Source organism: Marmota marmota, unplaced genomic scaffold, assembly GCF_001458135.2.
Source record: "Marmota marmota marmota unplaced genomic scaffold, marMar, whole genome shotgun sequence".
Taxonomy (NCBI): Eukaryota; Metazoa; Chordata; class Mammalia; order Rodentia; family Sciuridae; genus Marmota; species Marmota marmota.
The window spans coordinates 490,796-517,132 of record NW_025999891.1 but is presented as its reverse complement, the minus strand read 5'-3'; the positions used below and the strand labels follow the sequence as shown (position 1 = coordinate 517,132).

At 47.4% G+C, this 26,337-nt stretch overlaps 1 protein-coding gene across 10 annotated transcripts in view; it reads left to right on the top strand.

The window, feature by feature from the left end:
• Rap1gap2 (RAP1 GTPase activating protein 2) overlaps nt 1-26,337 on the top strand; it is a 222,343-nt gene that overhangs the window by 104,064 nt on the left and 91,942 nt on the right. For 6 of the 10 annotated variants that reach the window (XM_048792832.1, XM_048792825.1, XM_048792816.1 and 3 more), the window contains one exon: nt 15,178-15,262. The exons of 3 other annotated variants lie outside the window; for them this stretch is intronic. In XM_048792832.1, coding sequence (XP_048648789.1) covers nt 15,178-15,262 — 85 coding nt within the window. Of the gene's footprint in view, nt 1-14,841; nt 14,863-15,177; nt 15,263-26,337 lie in introns of those variants that run through there. One more of the 10 variants, XM_048792851.1, reaches the window with a different exon arrangement.

Below are 26,337 nucleotides of genomic sequence, written 5' to 3'. Positions count from 1 at the left end.
TCCCTCCCTCCCTCCCTCCCTCCCTCTCTCCCTCTGTAAGCAGGATGGCTCAGCCACAGTTTTTGGAGTCAGAGTTCTTGAATTTGAAGACTAGTTCCTCTGTGGACTAACCGTGCTTCCTTTAGCCAATCATTGGACCTTTGTTGAGCCTCAGCTGACTCATGTTTATAGGAGAAGAAACTGTCAGTCCTGTCGTCACTGCATGCAAATTGTACCTTGGCCCTCCAAATCTGTGGGTACTGCATGCCTGGATTTGGCCAACCACGGATCAAAAATATTCAGGACAAAATTGTTCTGGTCATGTACAGGTTTTTTCCTTCTCATTAGTCCTTAAACAATTTAACAACAACTATTTACGTAGCATTTACATTGTATATGTATACTGTATAAGTAAACTAGGGATGGTTTAAAGTATTTGGGAGGATGTATATAGGTTAATAGGCAAATAATATGCTTTTTTATGTTGAGGATTGAACTCTGGGCCTCAAATATGCTGAGCACACACTCCACCATTAAGCTTCACCCCCACCCAAAATTCTGTGTTTTTCTTTTTGGTCCTGGGGATTGAACCCAGGATCTTGTGCATGCTAAACAAGCACTGTACCTTTGAGCTACATCCCTGCCTTGATTTGCCATTTTAGATAAGGGACTTGAGTATCTGTAGATTTTGGTGAGAGGAGGGGGAGGAGCCCTGGTGCCAAGTCCCTACAGATACTCAGGGACAAGGGACAATTGCACAAATATAGTCTGTGTATGAACATTTTGAGGGCCCACAGGGGTAGGGTGCTGCCTTGAATGATATGTGCTGTATAGAGAAGGGTAAGACAGTCCATGCCCTCTGAGTAGTGCAAATAAACACATTTCTGGAAGGATCTGGCTAAAAGGTTCTCATTATGCTTTCTCATAGGACACTGACCCAAGCTCTTTTAATTTTTTTTTTTTTTTAAGCAAATAGTCACCAAAAGTCCACAGGAGCCAGGTGATGTGCAGGGGGCTGGACCGGTGTGCTTGGAGCATGTTGGATAGAGGTCAACAAAGGTGAAGCCAGGTGCCCCACTGAGTCTTGAGGCTGTAGTGAGGTTCCTTCAGCAGGAAGAGGCTCTGTGTTCTCCCCCTTTGGCTGCTTCTGATCCATTGCATGCACTAATTTTCACGTCCATGGGCTTAAGTGGCCTTGGATGATTTTTTTGGCTGTCCTAGGAGTGGCCTCTTTTTGTCAACATTGAGTCTTGCAAACTGGGGCAGGGAATGGATCTGGGAGGGGAAGGTAGCGGCCTGGGAAGAGGCTCTTAATTCTTAGTGGCTCCAGCTGCCTGCTGAGGTTGACTTTGGGGCCCCTAGGGAGAACAATGCTGTGTGCGTGGACAGACCCATCCAGAGTTATTGACGTTGATGCATCATCTCGTTACTTAAGTGGCCAGGGCAGCTGGAAACGATCGAGCGCGAAGCCCCAAACACCAGCCTCTTCCCATCCCTGACTCCCTGTGGCAGGTGCAGGGGCTGCTCCCCGGGGTCTAGTGCTGTGGTTTAATGTGCCACCCTAGAAGAGCTGAAGGCAGCTGTGGCAGGGCCCCTCCTCACACCCAGAGCACTTCATTTGATGCCTCTGGATTCTCTGACGATTTTTCCCCCAATGAGTATATATTAATATTTACAAGGAAGATTTAAAAATCAGAAAAAGAATGGTAGCCTCTTACTTGATGGTATCTTTTGAAACATTTTAAGAATGGGTTATTTGTATTTTTTTAATTTTAATACATTTTTATTTTTATTTTTTTTGCATCTGAAATTTGTTTTTTTATTATTAGTTATTCAAAACATTACAAAGCTCTTGACATATCATATTTCATACATTTGATTCAAGCNGGGAGCGAAGTGTCTTCCATCTAAAAGCTTCCAAAATCTGTCTTTTCCTCCGTTTCCCACTCCATCCAGATTCCCTCTTTCCCATCTTCTCTCCCTTTTGGTAGGCATTTAGCAAATGAAAAAATATTTTTTTTCTTAAAAAACAACAACAAAACAAAACAGTGTCCACCTCAGGTGCTTTCCCAAGCCATGTTGCTTTTGGACCTCAGGTTTGTCCAGGAAGATGCTCCTGAGGTCCTTGAACTACCCTTTTTGCCACAGAGAGGTTAGTGAATGACCCCAGTGCCTCAGCAGACCACATCAGAGGAGAGCTCTGCAGAACTCACTCTCCAGGGTCCCTTAGAATGCCAGCTCTATCGCTTACTTGCTGTGGAAACATTCACAAGTCTGAATCTCTGTACTTCAGTTTCTTCATCTATAAAATCGGAGAATAATTCTTTCTTTTTTTCTTTTTCTTTTTCTTTTTTTTTTTTTGCACTGGGGATTGGACCCAGAGGAATTTTACCACTGAAATACATCCCAGTCTGTTTTATTTTTTTATTTTGAGACAGGCTTTTGCTAAGTTGTCCAGGTTTGCCTCAAACTTATGATCCTCTTACTTCAGTCTCCTGAGTTGCTGGGATTACAGGCATGAGCCACTGAGCCTGTAATGGGAGAAAATGGGAGAATAATTCTGTATGTACTGCATAGGGTTGCTGAGAAGATTAAGTGAAATAAATTTGAGTTTAGTGTAGTACTAAATAAATATTAACTAGATGATGATGATGATGATGAAGAAGTATATTACCTCTACCATCTGTTATCCAGAGGAGAAATCTAAGGTGAGAAATCATGTGACTTCAGTAACATCAAACTGGTGGGGACATGGGTCAGTTTTGCCTCACTCTTGATCAGAAAGTTGAGGTCAGCCAAAGAAGCAACAGTAAACAGACCAATTGCAGTGGAGGTAGTATCTCAGTTTAGCCCTCTATCTCTTATAATCTGTAAATTTCCATTTGATTTTTCATTTTCCAGTTCATTCAGTGCTAGGCACTGTGCTGGGCCAGCCAGTGGTCAGGGTGCACATGAGAGACCTGCCAAAGAGTGAGGCAGGAGCCTCTGCTCTCACTGGGTCAGAGGTCAGCCTGGCTGGGCCATTAGGTTTCTGCTCATCAGCTGGAGATCTTGCTTAGCCAGTGATCCTTCAGCCTGCCAAGCCCCTCTTCTGAACCCTGCAGCCATGTAGTAGCACAGTGTCAGGCCCAGCTTCCAGTGTGGTCCTGCAGGCTCTCACAGTTATTGTATCCTTCCTTTCTTGAAGTCCTCAAGAAAGAGGCCAACATTGGGAGGAAACAGAGTTTTGACATCACTAGATTTGACTCATTTTGTATGTCAGATTAGAGTGTCATTGAGATGGGATGGCAGGCCTGGTCCCTGTGGACCCAGTCAACTGTGCTTTGTTGCTTGGCCACAGTTGGAACCCCTTGTCCTTAACATTTACCTTCCAATATAAAGCATGGTCCCAGGCAAGAAAGGGCAAGAATGAGGACGGGGCACATGTCCTGTCTCAGTACTGGAAAAACAGTTCCAAGTGTTTGTCTTCTTTTTTTTTCTTCTGCAGTACTGAAGATTAAACCCAGGGCTTTGCTCACGTTAGGCAAGCACTCTACTCCTGAGCTACACGTCCAGTGTTTGTCTTTCATAGATAGGGAATAACATGATTAATGGACTAGACCAGACACATTCACCTTGAAATGCTTTGGTTTCTTCTACTGAGGATGTTATTTAGTTTGAACCAATAACAAAGCCCCCTCCTCTGGTATGTCACTGAGTTCTAACTTATTCAGAAGAGTCAAGGGTTGAGAGACAGAGAGTGGAGTGGAGTGATGGCTTAGCTAGGAGGGCCAGTCAGTCCTGTGATAGAGTGACTCCCAGTGCTTATGGACTGATGAGTGATTTCTAAGCATGGATGGTTGAACATACCGCTGTGCTGGGCTCTTTGCAGGGTGGCTCCTTTCTCCTTAGGTTTAACCAGGAATTCAGCCAAGACATGGACCCCTTAGTATGCACTATATCCTCCTAGTGGCACCATTTTTTGGTTCAATTCAGTAGTCAATGTTTCTTATTGTGACTGTGTAAATATTTTTTATTGTAGAGTCATGGAGCATGCTATAATTATGTTTACTTTTCTTTTTTTTTTTGGAGTTAATGGTTAACTGGTGTTTCCAAAATAACATAGTTTTCTATGTACATGTCTTTTTTCTTTTTTTATTATTTAAATGTATCCTTCCATAATTCCTTTAATAGTTTTCCCTGACCCCAAAGCTCGCATCTGCTCGCCACGGTGGCACATGTCTGTAATCCCAGCAATTTGGGAGGTTGAGGCAGGAGGATCAAAAGTTCCAGGCCAGCATGGGCAACTTAGCAAGACTGTCTCAAAAACAGAGGTGGGTCTGGGAATGTAGCTTAGTGATAGAGGGCCCCTGGATTCAATCCATAGTAACAAAACAAAGCCAAACAAAAAGCAAAGCTTGCACCTGATAGAAATCTTGTCCATTCCATTCTTTCCACCAGGAGACCTCACTACCAGAACTTTCTGTAGTGGTTGCTTTTTAATAGTTGCCTCCCACTAAAGGGTACAAGAGGGTAAAGTGTTTGAGTTCTTGAATATTTCAGAATATCTTTATTCTACTCTCACACTTGGTTGATAGTTTTCCCGGGTATAGAATTTTAGGTTTAAATAATTTTGAAGGTTATTACATTATTGCATACTAGATCCTAGAGTTGCTGTTGGAAAGTCTAGTGATGTGTACCTTTCCATTCCTATGTATATGGTGTGTAATTTGTACTTGTTCTTTGGAGTTGCTGAAGAGTTTTCATTTACCCACATGTTCTGAAATTCCATGACAATGTTTTGGGTGGATCTTATGTCATTTATTGTGCTGAGTACTTGGTGATTTGAGAGACTCAAGACCTTCAGTTTTGGAAAATGTTCTTGTACTGTTTCTCTGATAATTTGCTTCTGTTATAGTGAAATTTTATGCCAAAATTCCTTGGGTTAGGAATTCAGCAAGGGTACACTGAAGATGGATGCTTTCACAATGTCTGGGACCTCATCTCGTGTGGCTCAGATGGTTAGAGATGGCTGAGATGCTCTACTGGGGCCATATGTCGGTGGCCTGGGCTCTGGCTTGATTCCCAGGTTCTCTTTGTGGCATCTGTTGGGCCTGAAATGGCCAAGATGCTTTCCTCATGTGCAGGAACTGGGATGTCTGGAACATCTGGGAGTTGGCTGAGCATCTCTCTCTATGCAGCTTCTCCATGTGACACGGTAATCTCAGATTTTTTTAATATGCTGGCTTGTTTCCCCTAGAGCAAATGTTCCTAGAGATCAAGTGGAAGTTGCAAAAGTTCTTATGACTCAGCCATGGAAGTTAAGTAATGCTATTTCCATCCCCTTCTGTTGATCAAAATTGAAGTCGCAGGGCTAGCCCAGATTCAGGGGAAGGGGACCACACAGGACATCAATATCAAGACACATGGCTCATCAGAAGGCCAACTTTGGATACTAGCTACTACAGCTTCCCTCCCTTTTCTCTATTACCTCTTTCTGGAACTTTCATTGGTCAGATATTGGATCCTCTGATATTTTTATTTTCCAAATTTCTTTTATTTATTTTGTGCAGTCTTGGAGATTGAATCCAGCCTCTGCCACTGAGCTATATCCTCAGCCCCCAATTTCTGTCTTTTATTGGTAGACTTCCTCAACTAAGTCTTCCAGTCATATTTTTAATTCCTAACATCTCTTTCTCGTATCCTGACCATTCTGTTTTTTAAAAAAATTTATTTATATGCAGTGCTGAGAATCGAATCCAGTGCTTCACACGTGCTAGGCAAACCCTCTACCACTGAGCCACAACCTCAGCCCACCATTCTGTTTTTATAACATTCTTTCCTTGTGTCATGGATGTAAAATCTTGTTTCATCTCTCTGATGATATTAGTTTATGCTGTGTTTTGAAGTTTCCATGGATTCCGTGCATTGGCTGTTTCCTTCAGGGTCCTCTTGTTTATCTTGGTGTCTCTTCTTCACGTCGGAGCCTTGGTTGTCAAATGTCTGCACCTTGGTTTTTCCTCTCTGTACCCAAGAACGAGACTCTAGGAAGTGGATTGCAAGCTCTGTGTGGGTGGGCTGACTTGCTGCCTGTGGGCTTCCATGCAGGGGTGATGGGGCAGTGGTCAATGGTTGATAGAAGCCTCTCTTTCCATTGGAGGAAGCTAGCTTGTTCTATTTTTCATGGTGGCGGGGAGCATCATTTGACTGCTAGGGAAGTAATATGGGAGTCCAAAGGCTTAGCATCTTAAGTGTCTATCAATTCCTCTCCACCAAGCTTTTGGTGCTGCATGTCAGATGTAGGACCTTGAGGCTTCCTGGGGTTCTCCAGGGTGAAGCCTCCTCTTTTCAACTACATTCTCCTGTGTGGACACCACTCTGCCAGGGCAGTTATCATGTGCTATCCATTGTCCATCCTCCAAGTACCTATAATCTCCTGTGGGCTGTTTTTCTCTTCTATTATGTTTGTCCCGTTCACACTTTTCCCGCTACTATTATTTTAAGGGAAATATATATATTTTTTATATCAGAAGAAGTGAAATAAATTCATGTGGTCAGTCTGACGTTCGTTGTGGGAAATCTCGACAACCTTAAGAATATCTCTATTTCCTTTTTCTTTTCTTTTCTCATATGGGATCAGCCTAGGGCCTTACACATGCTAGGCAAGCACTGTGCCACTGTGCAGCTTTCCCCAACCCAACTATCTTTATTTCCTAAAACAATTTGAAAGAACATACTTTTCACTACTTACAAATTGATGTTTTATTGTGATAAATGTCATACGCCCAAACTGAGTGAATCATAAAATGAGCACGCACGCCCTCCACATCCAGGTTAAGAAAGGCTCACAGCCTGGGGAAGTGCCAATATATGCTGTATCTTTGTGACTCTGGGCTTTTGTGTTGGATTCTGATGCTGTCTGTGACCTTGGGAGCTGGCTGCCTTTGCTGTGACCATGATGTAGCTCCCTCAACCGAGGCCAGGTAGCGCCAAGCAGAATCGCTGAGCACGTGAGCAAAGCTGCTCAGTTGGCAGTTTCCAGATGATGCAGTGCGCCGTGAAGGCTGGAGGGCACAGACACGGCAGCTTAGGGGATTCTTTAGCACTTAGTAATGAAGCCTTTTTGCACAGCAGGGGACTTGCCCACCACCCCTCCTGGGCACTGGCCCTTCTGTCCTTTATCTTTTGGCTTTTTTAGCCCTACAAGTTTTTCTAGGGGCCTCCTCTCCTCTCCTGGCCTCCAGGTGTCCTGCTCAGTAAAGTGGTGTGATGTGGAAGCCCCTCTCGAGCTGATACCTTTCTCTTTCTCAGAGGCATTGCAGCATGGTGGTTAAGGTCATGTACTCTGGAGTCAGACTGCCTGGATGCAAGTCTTCTCTGCTACTTTCCAGAGACATGTTCTTGTGCAAGTTACTTAACCTCTTGCTTCAGCAACCGATGAGCCTCAATTTCCTCATCTGTAATCGGGATCAATAATATTTCCTCTAAAGGACTGTGGTGCGTAGGAACTGAGATGTATATGTGGATCTCTTTGAATAGTACTTAGGACATGAGAAGTCCTTGAAGACTGCCATGTGCTAGGCACGTGCTTCCTCTGTGTAAGTGATGCTGCTGTCCACAGTGCCATTGGCTTTCCCCTGTACACCTGTGCCCTGTACCTCTCCCTTTGCTATTTTTCTCCCAGTAAATGCCTTTCCCTCTGGGCCTGGAGCAACTGTCACCTCCTCTGGGTGCCTTAGCTGATCCCCCCCCAGGAGGTCTGGGCCTCTCTTCCCTCTGTCCCGTGGCACTTTATTCTATGTCTTTTAACACAATAACGTCTGGTCAGTGGGCCCTTCATGTGGGTATGCGGTGCTTTCAGGATGGTTTCTGCATTTCACTGTTCCTGCCTGGATCATATTCCCAGATGCTTGTCAGTAATACAGACATCACCACCCACGATGAGACACAGCCCACCTTGGGTCTCCCAAGAACTTGAGCTTAGAGGACCCAAGAGGGTTGCTGACCTGAGTCCTCTCACACCCTGCAGTGGCATTCAGGCTGCACAGAGCTGGCTTTCTAATGGTGATGGAAAGAGCAATGGAATCGGGGTCAGAAATCTGGAGGGTAAGGTCTGCCTCTTGCATTTTCTGTCTGTGACCTTGGGCCCACACTGAACCCCTGGAGTCACCACCTGCTCATGTGTGAACACTAAAGCATTAGTCAGCTCTAGTAGTTGCTTGTTCAGCAAAGACTTTTTTTTTTTTTTTCCCTAAGGAGAGATGGCTTGTCCACATGGGTAGGTTGGTCTACTGCCCAAGACATAATGTAGAACGAGGCCTAGCCATCCTCTTCCAGGGGCCTCTGAGGGTCATGGCTGGTTCTCTGAGGCTGGTTGGGTCTGTTTTATCTGCTTCTCTTGGCTACTGCCCTTTCTCCTCCTACCTCTGGCCTAGTTAAGGGCTTCATGGTCATCCAGGGAAGGGCAGTATCTCTGTACCCAGTGTGCTCAAAGCCAGCGTGTTCTTTGGTGCTACAGCCACCAAACCTCACCCAGGCCTCTACTAGGTCCCCACATGCAGCTGTATCTTGCTGCTCAGGGCGAGGCCAGCAGCAGAGTCCACACCTGATCTGCCTGGCACACCTCCTGGCTCCTCAGCCTAGGCTTCTGCTATCTGTCCACTCCTTATGGAGATCCATAGACCCCTTTAGCTCCCTCTCTCCTCTTCCTTCACACAAGGGCCCCAACACTCAGTAAGTGCTGTAAATGTCCATAAAGGAGTCGTGCTTCCTGACAAGTTCTTCTGGAGCTGTGATCTCTCACTTCCAGCACACTTGGCCTGAGTGTGTAAACTGGTTTGTAAACTGTGCCTCCTTGGAGAGGAGGAGGGAGGCACAGTTTTGGGCAACTCCCATGGCTCTCCAGGCCTGTCTGTGTAATTAGGCTATTGGACAGCATCTCAGGGTTTCTCCCAGGGTCTGCTGATCCCTGTGCCCTGGGATTGAATTGGGGGTGGGGGTTGTCATTTGGGAAGTTTTGAATCACCAAAGGTCTCGCATTATGCTTTGAATCTCTGGGGAGCTTTTAGAGTCTGCATTGAGGTGGGAGGGAACACCCAGGTCAATCCTGCCAGGTGCCAACAGGTGAGCAACACCTGCTTTTTCCCAAGAAGCTCTTCAAACAGGGCATTGGGACCCACCCCCTCCACCTGCCAGAGCCCTTCTCTCCTGAGTTCTGTTTCCCCGCCCCCACACTACTGTGACCACAAAGCAGGACCGTCCACAACATTCAAGGCCCTGGGGGCACCAAAAGGCAGCTGGAGAGGAAATTAAGCAGCAGGAATGACAGAGATGGAGCTCATTCAGCCATTTCTTATTCCTTTTTCCAAAATTGAGATATAATTCATATATATAAAATTCATCCATTTAAAGTGTACATAATTCAGTAGGTTTCAAGTTATTCACAGAGTTGTGCAACCATCACCACAGTCTGGTTCCAGAACATTTTTATCACCTCCGAGAAACTCTGTCTCCACTAGGAGTTGCTTCCTAGGCCCTCCTCCCCCAAGCCTCTGGCAACCACAGGTCTATTTTGTTTCTGGATTTGCCCAATCCAGACTTTTCATAGAAATGAGACCATACAGTGATGTGGCCCTTTGGGACCGGCTTCTTTCACTAACCATATATTTTCAAGGTTCAGCCATAGTATAGCATATGTAAGCCCTTCATTCCTTTTTTTTTTTTTTAATTTTTGGTATCGGAGATTGAATCCAAGAGTGCTTAACCACTGAACCACATCCCCAGCCCTTTTTATTTTTTATTTAGAGACAGGGTCTTGCTCAGTTGCTTAGGGCCTTGCTAAATGACTGAGGCTGGCCTCAAACTTGCTATCTTCCTGCTTTAGCCTCCCGAGCCTCTGGGATTATAGGTATGCGCCGCTGTACTTGATTTACTTCATTCCCTTTAATGACTGGATAATATTTCATTGTGGGGATCGACTGTATTTTGCTTATTTATTCATTGGTTGATGGACATTCGGGTTGCTTCTGTGAATCCTATTTCTCCTTTTCACTTGGTTTTCCCGAGAAGCTCTTCTCAGTGTCTGGTTGCCTGTATTCCTCTATTGGCTATCTGGGAGGCCAGGGGTAGAGTAGCTATGTGTGGTGGGGTGGCTGGGGAGCTGTGTTGGTGAAAGATGTAGAAGAGGGAAGTTTGGAGGTTTGTAGGAACCCCCTGCTGCAGGGAGGCCTCACACCTGGACCCAGAGCTGTTAGGAGGGGATTTTTCCTGCTGTTGATTATTAACCAATAATTGTAATCCTGGGAGTAGATCCCTAGGGCTAGAACTGGAGCTTATTGAGATGCCAGGAATGTTTTTGTGAGACATTTAAACAGCCCTGAACCCTTGGTTCTCTGTTTTCACTTGGAGACCAGATCCCCATTTTATGAAATACATAATCATCATTATCATCATCATTATCATTTTCTATATTTGTATGTAGGACTTTGTGTTTTATTTTATAGCCATTACTTTTAATTCCTCAGAACGTTATTACCTGCATCTTTGCAGGCGAAGGGACTTAGACACAGAGAGATGAGGTAACTTAACCAAGGTCACACAGTAGACTCTCAGGGAAAGCCAGACTTGAATGCAGGAGTCTCTTGATTCCTAGTGTAGCATCTCGTAAGAGATGGTGAACTGTTGTAATGACCTCAAGTGTCTGGGGCAGAGCCACTTAAGGGTGAGGTGAGGACCCTGGAAGCCTGGGTGTTGTCACAGGGACTCTCACAGCTTCTTCTCCAGGTCCCTTTGGTTCTTTTCTCGTGAGGGTATTTGGCTAAAGGCCAGGGCCGCTGCTGACCTCTCTGAGCCCTCCCATGTGCTCAGGATCTCTCATACTTTAGGGAAAGAATCCCAGAATGGGAAGCTTCAGCGCCACCTGGCCCTGGGGCGGCAGACATGCTGAGTGAGGAGCTCAGGGTCTCCAGGACCCCTGACCTGCCCGTTCAGCCACCTGCATAGCCCTCTCTTTCAGCTGAGTGTACAAATTTCCTCTTCCTCTGGCTTCCTCTCCTTTTTGGGTCACTCTGGTTCCCTAGTTGGATCTGGGACCCTATGTCCTTAGAGCACGTGTGAGTTCTGTCTGGGTTGCTCACGGGCAGTTTTCAATCTCAGGGTCATGACACATGGCAGGATCACTGTGGCTTACAAGAAAGTTGTCCCCTCTGCTAATCATTTACCTTTTACTCATCATAAAGGAGAGCAGATTCAAGGTTATACCTTGATAATAATCACACCATTTCCCTTTCTTGTGTGTGATATGTTTGCCTGAGTGGGAGAGAAAGGGCTGCCCCTTCACTGAGCATGCAGCTCTTACTCTATCTTATCTTTGTACCAGCTGGTGGCTAGGTCTGGCCTGGCTGTCCTGGGAGCAGGGTGGCTCACATGCAAATGTCATTGTCATGAGGACTGGGGCAGGACAAGGTCGAGCACAGCAGATCAGAGCAGAGAGGTGGGGCAGAAGCATGGTTGTTTTAGTCAGCTTTTTTGCCTCCGTGAAGAAGGAAGACCTGACAAGAACAATTTTAGGGGAGGAAAAGTTTATTTCAGGGCTCACGGTTTCAGAGGTCTTAGTCCATAGATGGTTCCATTCCTCGGGGCTCGAGTTGAGGCAGGACATCAGGGCTGAAGAGTGTGGTGGAGGGAAGCAGCTCACCTGACGGTCAGTAAGCAGAGAGATACAAAATATATATCCCAAAGGTGCACCCCCCAGTGCCCACCTCCTCCAGCCACACCCTGCCCACCTTCAGTTGCCAGTCAGTTCATCCAGTTGGGGATTAATTCACTGATTGGATTAAAGTTATCATAGCCTGATCGTTTCACCTCTGAATGTTCTTACATTGTCTTATGCATGAGCTTTTGGGAGGCACCTCATATCTAAACCATAATAACAATGCATTTCACCTTCTTGTTTTTGTACCAGTCACGAGACCAAGGCTAGAACTAACTGGGGACATGGGCTGTGTATTGTTCACGTTAAGGCTGTCATTACCATGCACTGCTGTGCTCCCTCTGACGACTCTAGGGCAGTGTCCTCCTTTGCTGCTTCTTCCTCTTTTTTTTTTTTTTTATGGTACTAGGGATTGAACCCAGGGGCACTTAGCCATTGAGCCACATCTGCAGCCCTTTTGAAACATTTTATTTAGAGAAAGGGTCTTACTAAGTTGCGTAGGGCCTTGCTAAATTGCTGAGGCTAGCTTTGAACTTATGATCCTCCTGCGCCACTGGGATTACAGTGGGATGCCATTGTGCCTGGCTCCCCGCTGCTTCTTCTGGCTTCTGGTGGTGACTGCCAATCCTTGGCATTCTCAGCTTGTGGTTGCTTCACTCCAGTTTCTGCCTCCACTATCACATGGCGCTCTCCACATGTCCTTGCCTTTACTGGTTGCCTTCCCTTCTTATAGGGACATTGGTCATACTGAGTTGAAGGCTTCCCCTGTGAACTCATCTTGATTATATATGCAAAGATCTTATTTCCAAATAAGTCCCTAGTCATGGGTACTGCGGATGAGGATGTCACCATATCTTTTTGGGGAACAATTTCAACCCTTAACAGGCAATTAACTCTAAAGTAGTGGGGAGGGCTGTAGCCAAGAATGGGAATGGTGCAGTATGGCCCACACCAGCCCACAGGTGCCCCCCCCCCCCAAAGCCATTCAGATATCAAGGCAAGGTGGACTTTAATTTGTAGCCAAAAGCCTGTGCATACTCTGAGTTCTGATCTTTTTGAAGACAGCAGCCATGCCTTCTGCCCACCCTGGTCTCCCTTCTGGGGTCCTGGACATAGCCCTGGAAGTTGTTAGCCGCAGGTGTTCATTCCTGCTCCCAGGTGTCACTTGGAAAACCCTTCTGGCAGAAACTGCTCTCTGTTCCCACTTGATATTCTTTATCACTCACTGGGAGATTGCTTCCAGGAGTTTTTCCAGCATTCAGGGGAAACAGGCTGACTCAGGGGAGAGTGCTCAGCCCAGGGAGGGTTGGTGTTGGGGGCCGTGTGCTTGGGACTCAGAGACCCTGGGCAATAATCATATCGGTTCTGGATCTATGGATGTGGACATAGAACCCTTGGCCAGTGATGTTAACAACCTGCCAGCATTGCCTTTCTCTAGGGTTTGTGTTCCTGGAGAGCCTGGGCTGCTGTTGATCAAGGTGTTTACAAACCATTTCCAGGGGGATGGGCCAGTGATCCTTCTAAGCTCAGAGCATCCTGGTGGCTGCTGGGTGGGGATCTTTTTTTTTTTTTTTTAAGTATTAAAAAAAGTTTTTTTTTTTTTTTTTTTTTTTTTTTTAGTTGTAGATGGACACAACTACAACTAATTATGTTATTTATTTATTTTTTTTGTGGGGCTGAGGATTGAACCCAGTGCCTCACATGTGCTAGGCAAGCACTCTACCACTGAGCCACAACCCCGCAGTGTTCAGTGGGGGTCTTGCCTGCCCTCCGCTCTTGCTTGGTTTTCCCTGCCAGCCTTCCAGCCCCAAGGGGAGCTACCCTGTCATCACTTTAAGGGACTTGAGGATGGTGTTCCCTATCCTCGATCGTCCTTCCTCCCTTCCCCTCCCAGCTCCTGCTTCTCAGGGGCCAGACCCATGGAGGAGGAGCAGTGGCTGCTTGGGAGTGGGCTGAGGAGAGTGGAGCATGTGCTGGACCAGCTCTGTTGAGTCCTCAGGTAGGACCCATGGAAGTTATGTCTGAGGTCAAATATGGAAGTGGAGGCTGGTGGCTCTAGCTGCAAGGTAGAAGGAGCTAGTGCATTTCTTTATGTGAGTGTGAATGGGTGTGCGTGTGTGTGTTCATGTCCTGAGTCTTGGCCCTGCTGGTTTCTTGAGCCAGTTAAAGTTTGGATTAGGAGGGGGGAGAACCCCCTCTCCAACTCTCATAGGTCACATCACCAAGGTCCAGGAAGAAATTCAGACGAAGGCAGGTGGAGGAGCAGAAAGGGGGCATGGCCAAGGTTGAGGTTAATGGAGTCATGTGAATCCTGTGCCAAGCCAGATGTTCACCAGTGTCCTCTGGCCAGAGGACAGAGAAGGGTGGCTGGCTTCTGGGCGGGCAAGGGTTGTTGTGCCAGGGTAGCATGGTCCTGTAGCCCAGCCTGATGTCTCTGGAGGTGTTAGATTGGACCTGTCACATGGGCTAAGAGGTGTTGGTGACTGGGCCCCAGAGCCAGGCAGTGCTTTCCCCTAGAATGCTCAGGAATAGGGAATGTGTGTTTCTCTCATGAAGGCTTGGGTTGGAGCTGTCATCCCTGCTGGCTGGAAAGAGGTGCAGAAGCATTCTCCCCAGGTGGCTGTTGGAGGCCCATTGATCATTTTAGTGAGACATGTGTGTTGGGCTGATTCTCTTGGCTGCTTCTGGTAAAGCTGGGCGTTTTGATGGCTCTGTGGTCTTAGGCTCTCAATACTGTTATGCTTTCCTTCCGTTCCCTTCCTGGGCTTTAGCCAGGGCATGTCCTGGACACTAGAGTCTCTCTCTCTCTGGGACGCCCCAGGTTCTGCCCAGCTGGCCCTGTTTCGTAATTCTCTCCGAAGCCTTTTCCCACTCCAGTCTGCCTGGTGATGGGACAGCAAACAAGCTCTCCCTGGTCACTGGCAAGGGCCAGATGGGAAGTGGGGAGTGTGTGAGAGCCGCGAACTTGTCGCAATCATGTTGCCATGGTGACACAACTCTGTTTAGCTGCCTCTCTCTGGTCCTAGCCCACATGGACTAAAATAAGTTTAACCTGCAGCTCCCTGGCTTCCCAAGGTCAGCTCTCCTGCCTGGGCCTGTGTGTGTGTGTGTGTGTGTGTGTGTGTGTGTATAGAGGGGCCCAAAGGAGAATGAATCCCACCCCTTCCCCAGCCTAGTCTGTGTCTCTTAGACTGGTGGGTATATCAGAATCACCTGGAGAACTTATTAAAACACAGATTCTTGGGCCCCATTCCTGGAGGTTCTGGCCTGCACCTGAGGACTCACCTTTCTAAGAAGCTCCCAGGGGCTGCTGGTGGTCCAGGGATCCCCCAGGAACCACGTCTTTAGATGTTAGTACATCACAATAAAGGAAGACAGTCAACTCTGGTTTTCTGCATTGTCTATCAGGCTGCCTCCCAAGCCCAGCCACTCTTAGAGCAGAAAGGGAAGGCATGGGCAGGGCCTTGCTCACCACTTCTGGTTTTTTTTTTTTTTTGGTCTCTTCACAGGAAGCAGGAGCTGGCCAACAGCTCAGATGTGACCCTCCCAGACCGGCCACTGTCCCCTCCTCTCACTGCGCCCCCCACCATGAAGGTAAGAAGCTCCTGGCTGGGAAGCAGTGAGGGAGGGAGTGTGGGGGAGAGTCTTGAGGCCAGACTGTGGCTTTGGCTCCAGGCCAGCTGCCCTTGTCCCACTGGGGGCCATGGAGTGCCTGTTGCCTCTGGAACCAGCATCCAATTAAGCTTTCCAGAGCAGGAGGAAAGTGTGATGGAGACTCAGGGGTGTTTGTGTCAAGGGGCAGCGAGGAAATAGACTGGGACTGACATGGGTTTGGCAGGACGCTTGGTTATTAGCGAGAGGCCTTGTGGAGGGGTGGGGTTTGGGAACAAGGGGCCCAGGCTGGAGGAGGTAGAAGAGACAGAATGTAGTTGGGTGTCTTAAGGGGCAGCTGCCGGGGACTGTTTGGGGCTGGGAGTGGATGTTCCTGGGACTTGGGTGGCGTCTGCATGCTGGCCTACCTGCCTCTCTCTGGTCTCCTTGGGATGGCCCTATTACCCCAATTCCTATGTGGGAGTTGCCCTGAAGGCTGGGAGGGGGGCAGTGGTGTATCAGCACTTTGTTCAGAAGCCTCTTTCCAGGGAGATTACATCCCAGGACCCCAGGCCTAGGGCTATCCTCTTCCTGGAAAGAGGAGCCTAACTTCCCTGCCACCCCCCACTCCCACAATCTTCTTCCCCTTTCACCTTTCACTACTCCTGCTCCCACCTCCTGCAGGATGGCTCCTTGGGCCTGCACTGGCCTTCAGGGGGGCTTGCTGCTTAGCCACTGCGCCTGCCTGGGCTGCTGTACATCCTCTCCCCTCCCTCCTGCCTTCACACTTTTTTTGGGTGAGGACTGGCTCTGAAGAAGTCACCTTCCTCCTGAGTCATCTGAAGGGACACCTAGGCCAGCCTGTATCCCTGTCCCAGGCCTCTGCTCTGAGGTGACTCACAGGGAAATAACTAGGCATCTTTTCCCTACTGATCTGTCTTGCTCCCCCTCTCCCTTGACTTAATCTTTTGTAGTGTGATACTCCCAAAGGAAGCAGATAAAAACTGTCCATCTTCCTGTTATCATCACATATCAGATACCCGCCTTGTACAGAGCCACTTGGTATACACTAAGGGGGAATATATGCAATGGCAGTAAAGCCTGCCCTGGTTGGGTTAGGTGTTCAGTGGGGGGTGGGAAGGGGGTGGGAAGGGGATGGAACAGGACAGAAGGCTGACAGAAGACAGCTCTACTCCCCTCCTGGTGGAATACCAGGACCTACCAAAAGCCAGGTCGTCTCCACCAGCCTAGTTCTAGGGCTGGTATCTGACCCAGATGCTGGGGTGGTTTGCTTGCACCAGGTAAAGCCAAGGAACATGTCATTCTTCTGAGTTTCAGCCCCTTGGTCTGCAGAGCTGGGCGTGGGAAGCTTGTCTCTGCTTATGGATGGTTAGTTTATAAGGAGAGCTTGGAAAACCTGGGAGGAGTCCCTGAGTACTCTTGGCAGCCTTTACTCACACGCTCGTTTAATTCACTCAACACCCAATATTTATTTGAATGTTGTATTAGTCAGGACTCTTGGTTGCAAGTGACAGAAACAACTCACTTCAGCTAAGGCATAAAAGAGAACTTTTCTTGCCTTTGTCACAACAAGTATAGATGCCAGGCAAGTATATATCCATGGTCTCTGTCTCTTTCCCTCTGCATTGTGTGTTAGTTTCATCCTTTGTCAAGCTTTGTCTCTGTGGTGGTGAGATAATGACAATATCTTGGTTAAGTAACCCCCATGGAAAAGAAAGAGTATCTTTTCCCCATTAGTTCCAACAAAAGTGCCAGGGAGGAAGTTCATTGGCCTGACTGAGATCACATGTCTATACCTGAACCAATCATTGTGGCCAGAGAGATGGAAGGCTCTGATTGGCTAGGCATGGTCTCATGACTTAAACTGTAATAACTTGAAATGGAGGAGGGGTGGCTCCTCAAAGGAAATTGAAATGCTAGTGTGAGAAGAGGGAGAGATGAAGGCAGGGCAGGCTAGACCAACAGCTTCCTATCAGGTGCTGATGATGTGCCAGCCCAGTGCTGGGTGCTGAGGACCTAGAAGTGAACTAGATATTGTGGTCCCTGTTGTCTTAGAGTTTGTAGTCTCTCTAGGGAGCCAAAAGCTATAAAGTGAAGAATGAGAGAGGGATGGTTAGGTATGGTAGGTGTTCCAAGGAGAGGTGCAGTTGGCTCAGGGAAAATATGAGGCTGGTGCCTGAGGGGCTTTGATGACAGGTAGAGCTTCCTGGAGGGAATGGTATTTAAACTGAACTCTGAGAGTTTAACAGGACTTAGGCAAAGGTGGAGTCAGAGTGGAGCATAGTGTTCTAGATCCTTGCTATTCTGAGGCCAGAGGACCAGCAACACCTGGATTGTTTGGGAGATCCTTAGAAGAGCAGAACTTAGGGCTGGGGGGTGCAGCTCAGTGGTAGAGTGTTTGCTTAGCATGTGAGACCCGAGTTCAACCTGATACTTAAAAAAAAAAAAAAAGGCAGAATCTCTCAGGCCCCATCCAAGGCCATTTATTAGAATTTGCCTTTTACCAACATTTCCAGGTGATTTTAATGCACGTGACAGCTTAAGCAGCGGTGCTTAGACTTGTGCAAATGCTTCCAGGAGAGAAAAGGTTATGAGGGCCGGGGATGTGGCTTAGTGGTAAAGCACTTGCATAACACGCACCAGGCTCTGGGTTCAATTCCCCCTACTTCAAAAAAACAAAAACAAAAACACCAAAAAACAACACACACACACACACACACACATCCCAGGATGGTCAGCATCCCAAATTAGGGATAAAGAGGTTGATAACTATAGGTAGAAGACAGGGTCAAACAGATACCTGGAAGTTTGGCAGAGGATTTGGAGGTTTTTCCGTATTGCAGACATTGAAGAGTTTGGCTAGAAGATTCAGATGATGGGACTTTTGAACAATCACCCTGGATGTTGTGAAGGGAATGTGTGGGAGAGAGCAGAGTAGAGATTAGGAGATGATCCAGAGGCTACAGCAGGAGTCCTAGGGAGAGGATGGGGACTGACTCCAAGGAGCCAGTGGGCTTATTTGAAAGTAGTCAGATCGTGGATTTCCTGCATGGTAGCTGGATGACGTGAGAGGATTTGAGGAGAGATAGGAGGCAAGAATGACCCCCAGGTTTGGAGCAACTAGACTTGGTATAGCCATTCTTTAAGACAGGAATGACCCAGGAGGGAGGATGAGGGTCAGGTTGGAAGTTCTGAGTTGGACATGCCTGAGACAGGAATGGGCATGTCAGTGAGCAGCTGGGTATTTGGAGCCAGGCTTGGAGGAAGGGTGTGGCCTGGAGGTCAGACTCTGGGAGTGGTTCTCATGGAGGAGAGAACTGAAGCTCTGGGGTGGGTGAATTTTCCAGGGAAGAGTGAGAAGAGAGGTTCCTGGGGAGGCAGCTTAAGGAGCACCCCCAGGTGGAAACTGGTGCTGGGGCTTCTGCCAACAAGGCTGGACACTGGCATGGTGGGAGGAGCATTTCGCAGGAAGGGATGGGCAGCTGGGCCCACTGCTGTGGAAAGGCCAAGTATGACTTGGAATGCACAGTGGCCACTGGGCAGAGTGGCCTGACGGTTGCTGGGGTGTAACTGAGACCAGTCCTAGAGAGGGGTGGAGGTGACAGCAGATGTCATAATACTGAGGAGTGAGTGGAGGTGGTCAAAATGTGAGAGGATATGGACCCAAGTGTGCGGACGTGTTGAAAGGAAGGAGTTAGAGGGTATGTGGAGATGAGGAGCCAGAGGAGTGGTCAGGAATCTGCTCTGCTCTGGCCATCCGGGACCAGGGGTGGTCAGGGAGGGGGCCCAGAGAGGATCAGTAATCTTCAGGGAAAGCTCCATGACCCACAGTCAGAGGACCTCTCCTGCCCCAAGTGCTCTGTCCTTTTCCTGTTTAACTCAGTTCAGGAATTTCCCAGCTTATGACTTTTCTGTCCTGATCCCAAGATCAGAGTCAGCGCTGGGAATGGAGGAAGATCGAGGCTCATCCTGAGGCTCCAGTCTGGGTTGGGACCCTTTGTGGTTGGTGTTGGGGTCAGGATGTGAGTTGTATGTGCTCTTTGTGACTGTCAGGTGGGTTTATTTTGTGGCTTTGCCAGCCTGTGGCTACAGTTGGGAGTCTTTCTGAGGCTAGGACTTTTTCCTCTTTGTGTAAAGTTAACTGCTCATCAGGGATTTAAAACCATAGTCCCCACCGCACTCCAGCCTGCTCACAACAGCGTGATTGTCCCTTTGTGACCACACCAAATAACGTCACAGTTTCCCATTACCGAAATGTTGATTCTCCTCCTATACTGAGTTCCTTGAGTGTAGTCACTGTGTCCTGGTTTTTGGGTTCCCCAGGCCCTGGCTTGTGGAAGGTGCCTGGGAGATGTCTCTTGACTGTAGAAGACATCCAAGTGGGAGGAACTTGTTCTGCCCTGGTTTTTGCTTGAGTCTTCTGTCTCAGCATACCTGGTTCCCTGGTCTCCAAGGGTGGGATCAGGCCTCTGCTTTGTTGACACTTCCCAATCTCCCCAGGTTATTTTTGTTCATTGAGGCTTGAGACACCTTGGATGGTGGCTAGATATACTCTCTTTCATCTCTGGCTCTGGGAGGTTCATGAATTGATTCTCTAGCCCCTGAGCACCTGGGCAGTAGGAGATGGCTTCATCTAGTAAGGCCTCATCCAGTTCCTTTGGGAATAGGGGTTCAGGGTGGAGAAAACAAGGATACCCTTTTGATTGCTTAGCTTGGGAATCAGGATGTTGGGGGTGGGCAATCCATTTCTTTTATAGATAAAAAGTCCAGAGTCCCACAAGTGGGAAATGATTCATCAAGTCCCACTGAAGGTGGTCGTGTACCTCCCATCATCAAAAGACAGTTAAATTCTGAGACCCAAACCGTTTTTGGTGAAGTGTTCTCAACCCACCTCGAATACCCAGGGACAGTCCCTTTTCTAATTGCTCCTTCCATGATGAGGGGACTGCTGGAGCACTAGCTGTCTGCAGCTCCAGTCAGAGCTCAAATCAAGGATAGGGCAGGGTGGGCTCGGAGAGGGCTGGGGAGCTGTCTTTCTGGGAATGCTGTGGATTGTTTCCAGGGCCACATTTTTCATGAATCTGGTTTCATGGCCAAATGGATCAACAGGCATTAAGAAGGGCAGATTGTGTACCCAGCATCATGTCATGTCCCTGGGGTCATGCTGAAGCAGCAGTCCTTGACCCTCAAAGAGCCTGCTGTCTACAGGGGGCCTTCACTGAGCAGAAGGAACCATATGGCTCAGCATGTGACCAGGCTCACATGTGAAAGGTGGCCGGCTTCTTGGTGGGGTGAGGAAGTCAGGAGGGGCCCTAATGGGAGCATGGAGGTTGGGCTAACCCCCTGTGACTGTAGGCCACAGTTTTTTTCTGGGTCTCTGACAAAAAAAGGAGTTGGGGTGGACCCCTTTGGAGGCTCTTGAATCAGGGCCTTTTGTTCAAGTTGACTGTGCTGAGACTTGATCTGACCTTGACCTGAACTTTCAGACTTGTTTCTGGAGCCCCACCAGGCCCTGGGCTGGCTGGGTCAGTTGGGAGATGACCCGCTCTCTCAGCTTCTGCTTCTGTCTTTATGAAAGTTCTAGGGCAGCCCAAAGTCCGACCTTCTTTCCAGAACAGGGAAATGGAGGCTTAGGGTTCCTTCTGTGGGGAAGAACAAAAGTCTTCTTCCCACATTGCTCTTTGTGGGTAGGGGTGTGTGTGTGTGTGTGTGTGTGTGTGTATGTGTGTGTGTGTGTTTACTGGGAATGGAACCCAGGGCTTTCTGCATGCTAGGCAATCATTCCACCCAGACCATCTATATGATCCCTCCATGGCTAGCAAATGCCCCCAGAAGCCCTCAGAGGTAGAGGAGGTAAGGGTGCATGCTTCACATACCTGGGAAGGAAATGGAGATCTGGGGACCTTCTCTTTGCCTTCTTTGTCCTTTTGTATAGACCTGTGTGCCTGGGCACTTCTTCCCCTCGCTCCAGTTCGCAAATTGCACATAATCTATTCATTCTCCCTTCCTCCCTTGTTGCACTGCGCAGGGCGGAATCATCTCTTCTCTTTGCTTCTGGTTCCTGGCCCCACTCTCCGGTGCACTGTCCTGGGGCTCCCCTGCCCACTGGCCTGCAGGGAATCAGAGGGCTGCGTGTATCCTGGCCACGCCAGGCAACCTAAATGCAGACTGTGGGAAGGCATTTGTGGGAGGGATTCTTGGGCTAGGGCAAGAAGGGCTGAGGGACATCAGCAGAGAGTCTTGGGTTCCCCTCTCCAGAAAGCCTTGGAGTGCTTGCCTTCCATGCATGAAGCCCTGGGTTCAGTCCTTAGCACCAAAAGGAGAGAAAGAAAACAAAACAAACAAAACATTGAATTGAAGGAGGACATGAGGGGACAGATATTTGCTCCCTTCATTTTTTTTTTTTTTGTAGTTGTAGATGGACACCATTTCTTTATTTTAGTTATTTATTTTTATGCGGTGCTGAGGATTAACCTGGTGCCTCACACAGGCGAGGCAAGCGCTCTGCCACTGAGTTACGTACAGCCCAGCCTCATTTACTCCCTTCTTTACCGAGGTCAGGGGGCTGCTCAACTGGAGCTCTTGCCGGGGCTCTGTGGGCCCTGGGAGAGCTGCCTCTGGTCTCTGCACAGACCCTATTTAGGTCACCAGTTTCAGATGTGGCTGAGTCAAACACCTGCCCAGGAGCCACTTCCCAGCAGCCCTTTGATTTCCCACAGGGGAGCCCAAGGGCAGGGCAAGTCTGATTTAAGGCAGAGGAGGAAAGATTCAGTCACCTGCTGAGGGCGGAGATGCTTCTTGGCGGCTTTAGAGCGAGGAGATGTCTGTAGGAGCACCTGCCTGCATGATCCATCTCCATCTGTGTGCACATCTGGGCATCCGTATATTTTCCCTGATTTTGTTCAAGTTTTAAGGCCAACTATCTTATAATTCTTGTAGATTATTTTTGATGTAACTGGATTTAAAAATTTATATAGTATAAATTTCTGCACCTTATCTGTTTATTTTTTTATTAATGTATACCCCAGTGTGAGCCGTACCCTGATTAAGATGTAGGATATTTCTGTCAACCAAGGAAGTTCTCCCAGTCCCTTCCTACTCAGTACCAGTGTTCTAATTCCTTTAAAACCATAAATTATTTTTTTCCCATTTTAGAACTTAATTTAAATGGAACTGGTACATATAACTCTTATGTCCAGCTCAGCATAATCTTTGTGAGATTGCCCACACAGCTGAATGTATTGGTAATTTGTTCCTTTTTATTGCTGAGTAATATTCCATTGTATGAAGACACCTCAGTTTGTTTGTTCTCCTATTTAGGAACGTTTGAATTGTTTCCAATTTGGGCTATAATGAATAGCTAAATGCTGTGAACATTCTGGCAGAAATTTTGTTTATTTGGTCATGTGTTTTCATTTCTCTGAGGTAAGTACCTAGGAATAAAATTGCATGGTGAAAGAATAGGTGAATGTGTACCTTTCTATGGAACTGCCAAACTATTCACCAATAGTCGTACCACTTTACATTGCCACCAGCAACACCATTAGAAATCAGGTTGCTCCACAGCCTCCCAAAGTTTGCCATTGTCTTTTTAATTTTAGCTGCTCTCATTGTGGTTTTAATTTTCATTTTTCTGATGACTGATGGTGTTGAACCAATTGATATCCATCTCCATTTCATTTGATTATGTATTGCATGAGGTAAAGGGTTAAGTCTGTTTATTCCTGTATAGATAGTCCCGTTTTTTTCAACATAATTTGTTGGTATGACATTTCTTTCCCCATTGAATTGGCTTTGGTGTCTTTGCTGGCTACTGGGCACCATGGCACATGCCTGTAATCCCAGCAGCTCCTGAGGCTGAGGCAGGAGGATCGGGAGTTCAGAGCCAGCCTCAGCAATTTAGCAAGGTCCTAAACAACTCAGTGCAACCCTGTCTCAAAATATAAAAAAGGGATGGGGATATGGCTCGGTGGTAAAGCACCCCAGGTTCAAACCCTGGGACAAAAAAAAAAAAATCTGCTGATTTTAGAAGTGCACCTGTGCACTCATATGGTGTCTCTACAAGCCACAGCATTTCACTAGATTAGGGATAGAAAATATATGACTTTTGGGGCTGGGGTTGTGGCTCAGCGGTAGAGCTCTTGCCTAGTATTTGCAAGGCGCTGGGTTCCATCCTCATCACCACATAAAAATAAATAAATAAAATAAAGGTATTGTGTCCAACTACAACTAAAAAAATATTTTTAAAAAACCATGAAAATACATGACTTTTGTGCTGTCACTCCCCGTTCTGCCTCTATGGAAGATATTAGAAATTGATCGTGACACTCTTTTTCCAAGATATTAGACCGATCTTGGAATCCTATCCAAGAAAGCACTGCTGGCAGCCCCTGACAGTTATTTGGAGTTGTAATTGGAGATGAATTGCTTCTGGCATCTCTGACTGAAATTGTCACAAGAGGATGGGTTATTGGTTCTAGGTCCCACAGCTGGTGAGTGGCAGAGCCAGGAATGGGACCCCGGGCCTTGTGTGTTCTGAAGCCTAGGTTGCTGTAACCACTGCTCCACACTGCTTTGTTTGTTTGACTTTTTGGAGCAAGCCACCTAGTCTCCCTGACTTCCAGTCTCTTCACCTGTATAACAGGGACAGTGGCCCCCTGGAGAAGTGGATTGAGTAGTGGAGTAATCCATGAAGTACCTAGTGGAGTGCCTAACATGGTGAATGCTCAGTAATTGGCGGTGTCAATGGTGATGGTGCCATGGGGATTTGAATGAGGTTCTTGTTTGAGAAACAGTCCTTCAGAGCTTTTTCTTTGGAGCTGCCAGCCTTGCTTGTTCCAATGTATCTTTGGGCCCCTGGCCTTTTGAGCTGGAGGCCCCAGAGGGGAGCCCTGCTTCCTAGAAATTGCTAATGGCGCCCAAGCCACAGATCTTGGCCTAGGCACCCATGTCTCCTGAACCTTGTTCTTATGCTCCTCTGTATGGGAGGAACAGGTCAGCTGGGATCTCAGATTTCTCTTCTCTCTGGGAACCTTCTTCCTCTCTGTTTGGATTCTCCAGCCCATCTCCTTAACCTCCCTGGCCACATGATCTCCCCGGCCAGGAGACTACTCCAGTTCCTTTAACCTGGTCCTGGATTCCTGTGAGGTAATTCTTTTAAAGAGTTGAAGCCATACAGATTAAAGGTTAAAGACACAATTTCTGGAGCTATCTGGCCTAAGATCAGGACCTTCTCCACTTCTTAGCTGTGTGACTTCTCTGTTCCTCACATTCCTCATTTATGGAACAGGGATAAGAAGAGTTCCTGCCTTGTGTAGTTGTGTTGAGGATTAATTGAGATAATATGCCATTATCACTTAGAATATAAGCATAAGCCTGCTGTATGTAAATATTAGTTGTTCTTATTCATCAAAAAACAAAAAAAAATCTTTGTTTCTGAAAGATGAAACTTCGTTTCTAAGATAGCAATGCTTACAGAAAGTCTGGAAGGAAGCACACTACAATTTTTCTGTTGTTAATAGTTTCTCTTAGAACTCCTTGATTTCTTCCCTGCCAAGTCCCCACAGCTAAGGGGCCTTTGGGTACAGTGAACATGAATTGAAGTTGCATTTCTGTAAGTGGCCCCATGTGCTCCTGTGTATCAGATGCAAAACCATGCTTGACCAGTGTGGATGGCAATGAGACCAGAAACAAGGATCCCGCCCCGCAAACTAAGACAGACCTGGAGTGGGGAGCATCTTTCTGGGTTCTACTTCCAACTCTCGCTTTCTGAGTCCAGCTGCCCTGACCTAAACAGGAGCCACAGGCCATGTGGTCCCCATGGTGGCAGGAAGAACCTGTGAGGCCATCATCCTCTACAACATCCTTGCTTGTTTCGGAGACTGTCTCCCCCTGTGGATTGTCCTGGGTTTGCACAAAGTCCTGGTATTTAATAATCAACTGTGTGAACTCATGTAGTTCAGTAAGGTTTCATGGACCTCAGCTCTTACATTTGTAGAACCGAGTTCATCCCACGGGGTTGCTGTGAGAATTTAAGGAGGAAGTTCAAGCCTGCTATCTGGGGCTTTGGGGGCCAGAGGCCAGTGGTTCTGAAGGGATGTCACCTGTGCACTCTGAGTCCCAGTAGGTAGCTCTTATGTGTTTCCTTCCTGTTGACTTTCCCCCCCCAAGGGCCCCTGGCAGACGTTTGGCTCTTGGCTGAGTGTGGAGGTGGAGGTTCAGGCCTTGGGTTTGATTTGTTACTAGGGCTACTGTAATGAATGATCATAGACGTGCGTAGTGTCTTAAAGCAACAGACATTTATCCTCTCACAGTCCTGAAGGCCTGAAGTCTGAAATCAAGGTGTTTGCTGTGTCTTGCTCCCACCAAAGGCTCTAGGAAAGAATCTTCCCAGCTTCGAGTGGCTCAGGGCATTCCTTTGGTTGTGGGGTACATGACTCTATTCTCTGCATCTTATGAGGTCTCTCTTCTCCCTGAGTGTCTCTACTTTGTGTGACTCTTATAAGGACACTTGTCATTAGATATAGATCCACCTGGGCATTCTAGGGTGATGATCTTAATTGTATCTGCTATCTCAGTCTCTTAGTGCTTATAAACATCAGAAATTTATTTTTCCAAGTTTTGGAAGCTGGGAAACCCAAGATCAAGGTGCTGGAAGATCTGGTGACAGCTTTCTCCCTGCTTCCAAGATGGTGCCTGGTAGAAGGTGGAAAGACAGAAGGGCCTAATAAGTTCTCACCTCTAGCCCCGCCTCCCCTTTTTTGTTTTTGATACCAGGAATTGGACCCAGCGGCGCTTAATCACCAAGCCACATCCCCAGCCTACTTTTTTTTTTTTTTTTCAATTTTTTTTATTGTGGGTTGTTCAAAACATTACAAATTTCTTGACATATCATATTCCACACTTTGATTCAAGTGGGTTATGAACTCCCCCCCTCACCCCATACACAGATAGCAGAATTACATCAGTTTCACATCCATTGATTTACAAATTGCCATCCTAGTGTCTGTTGTGCTCCGCTGCCTTTCCCATCCTCACCTCTCCCCCCTCCGCACCTC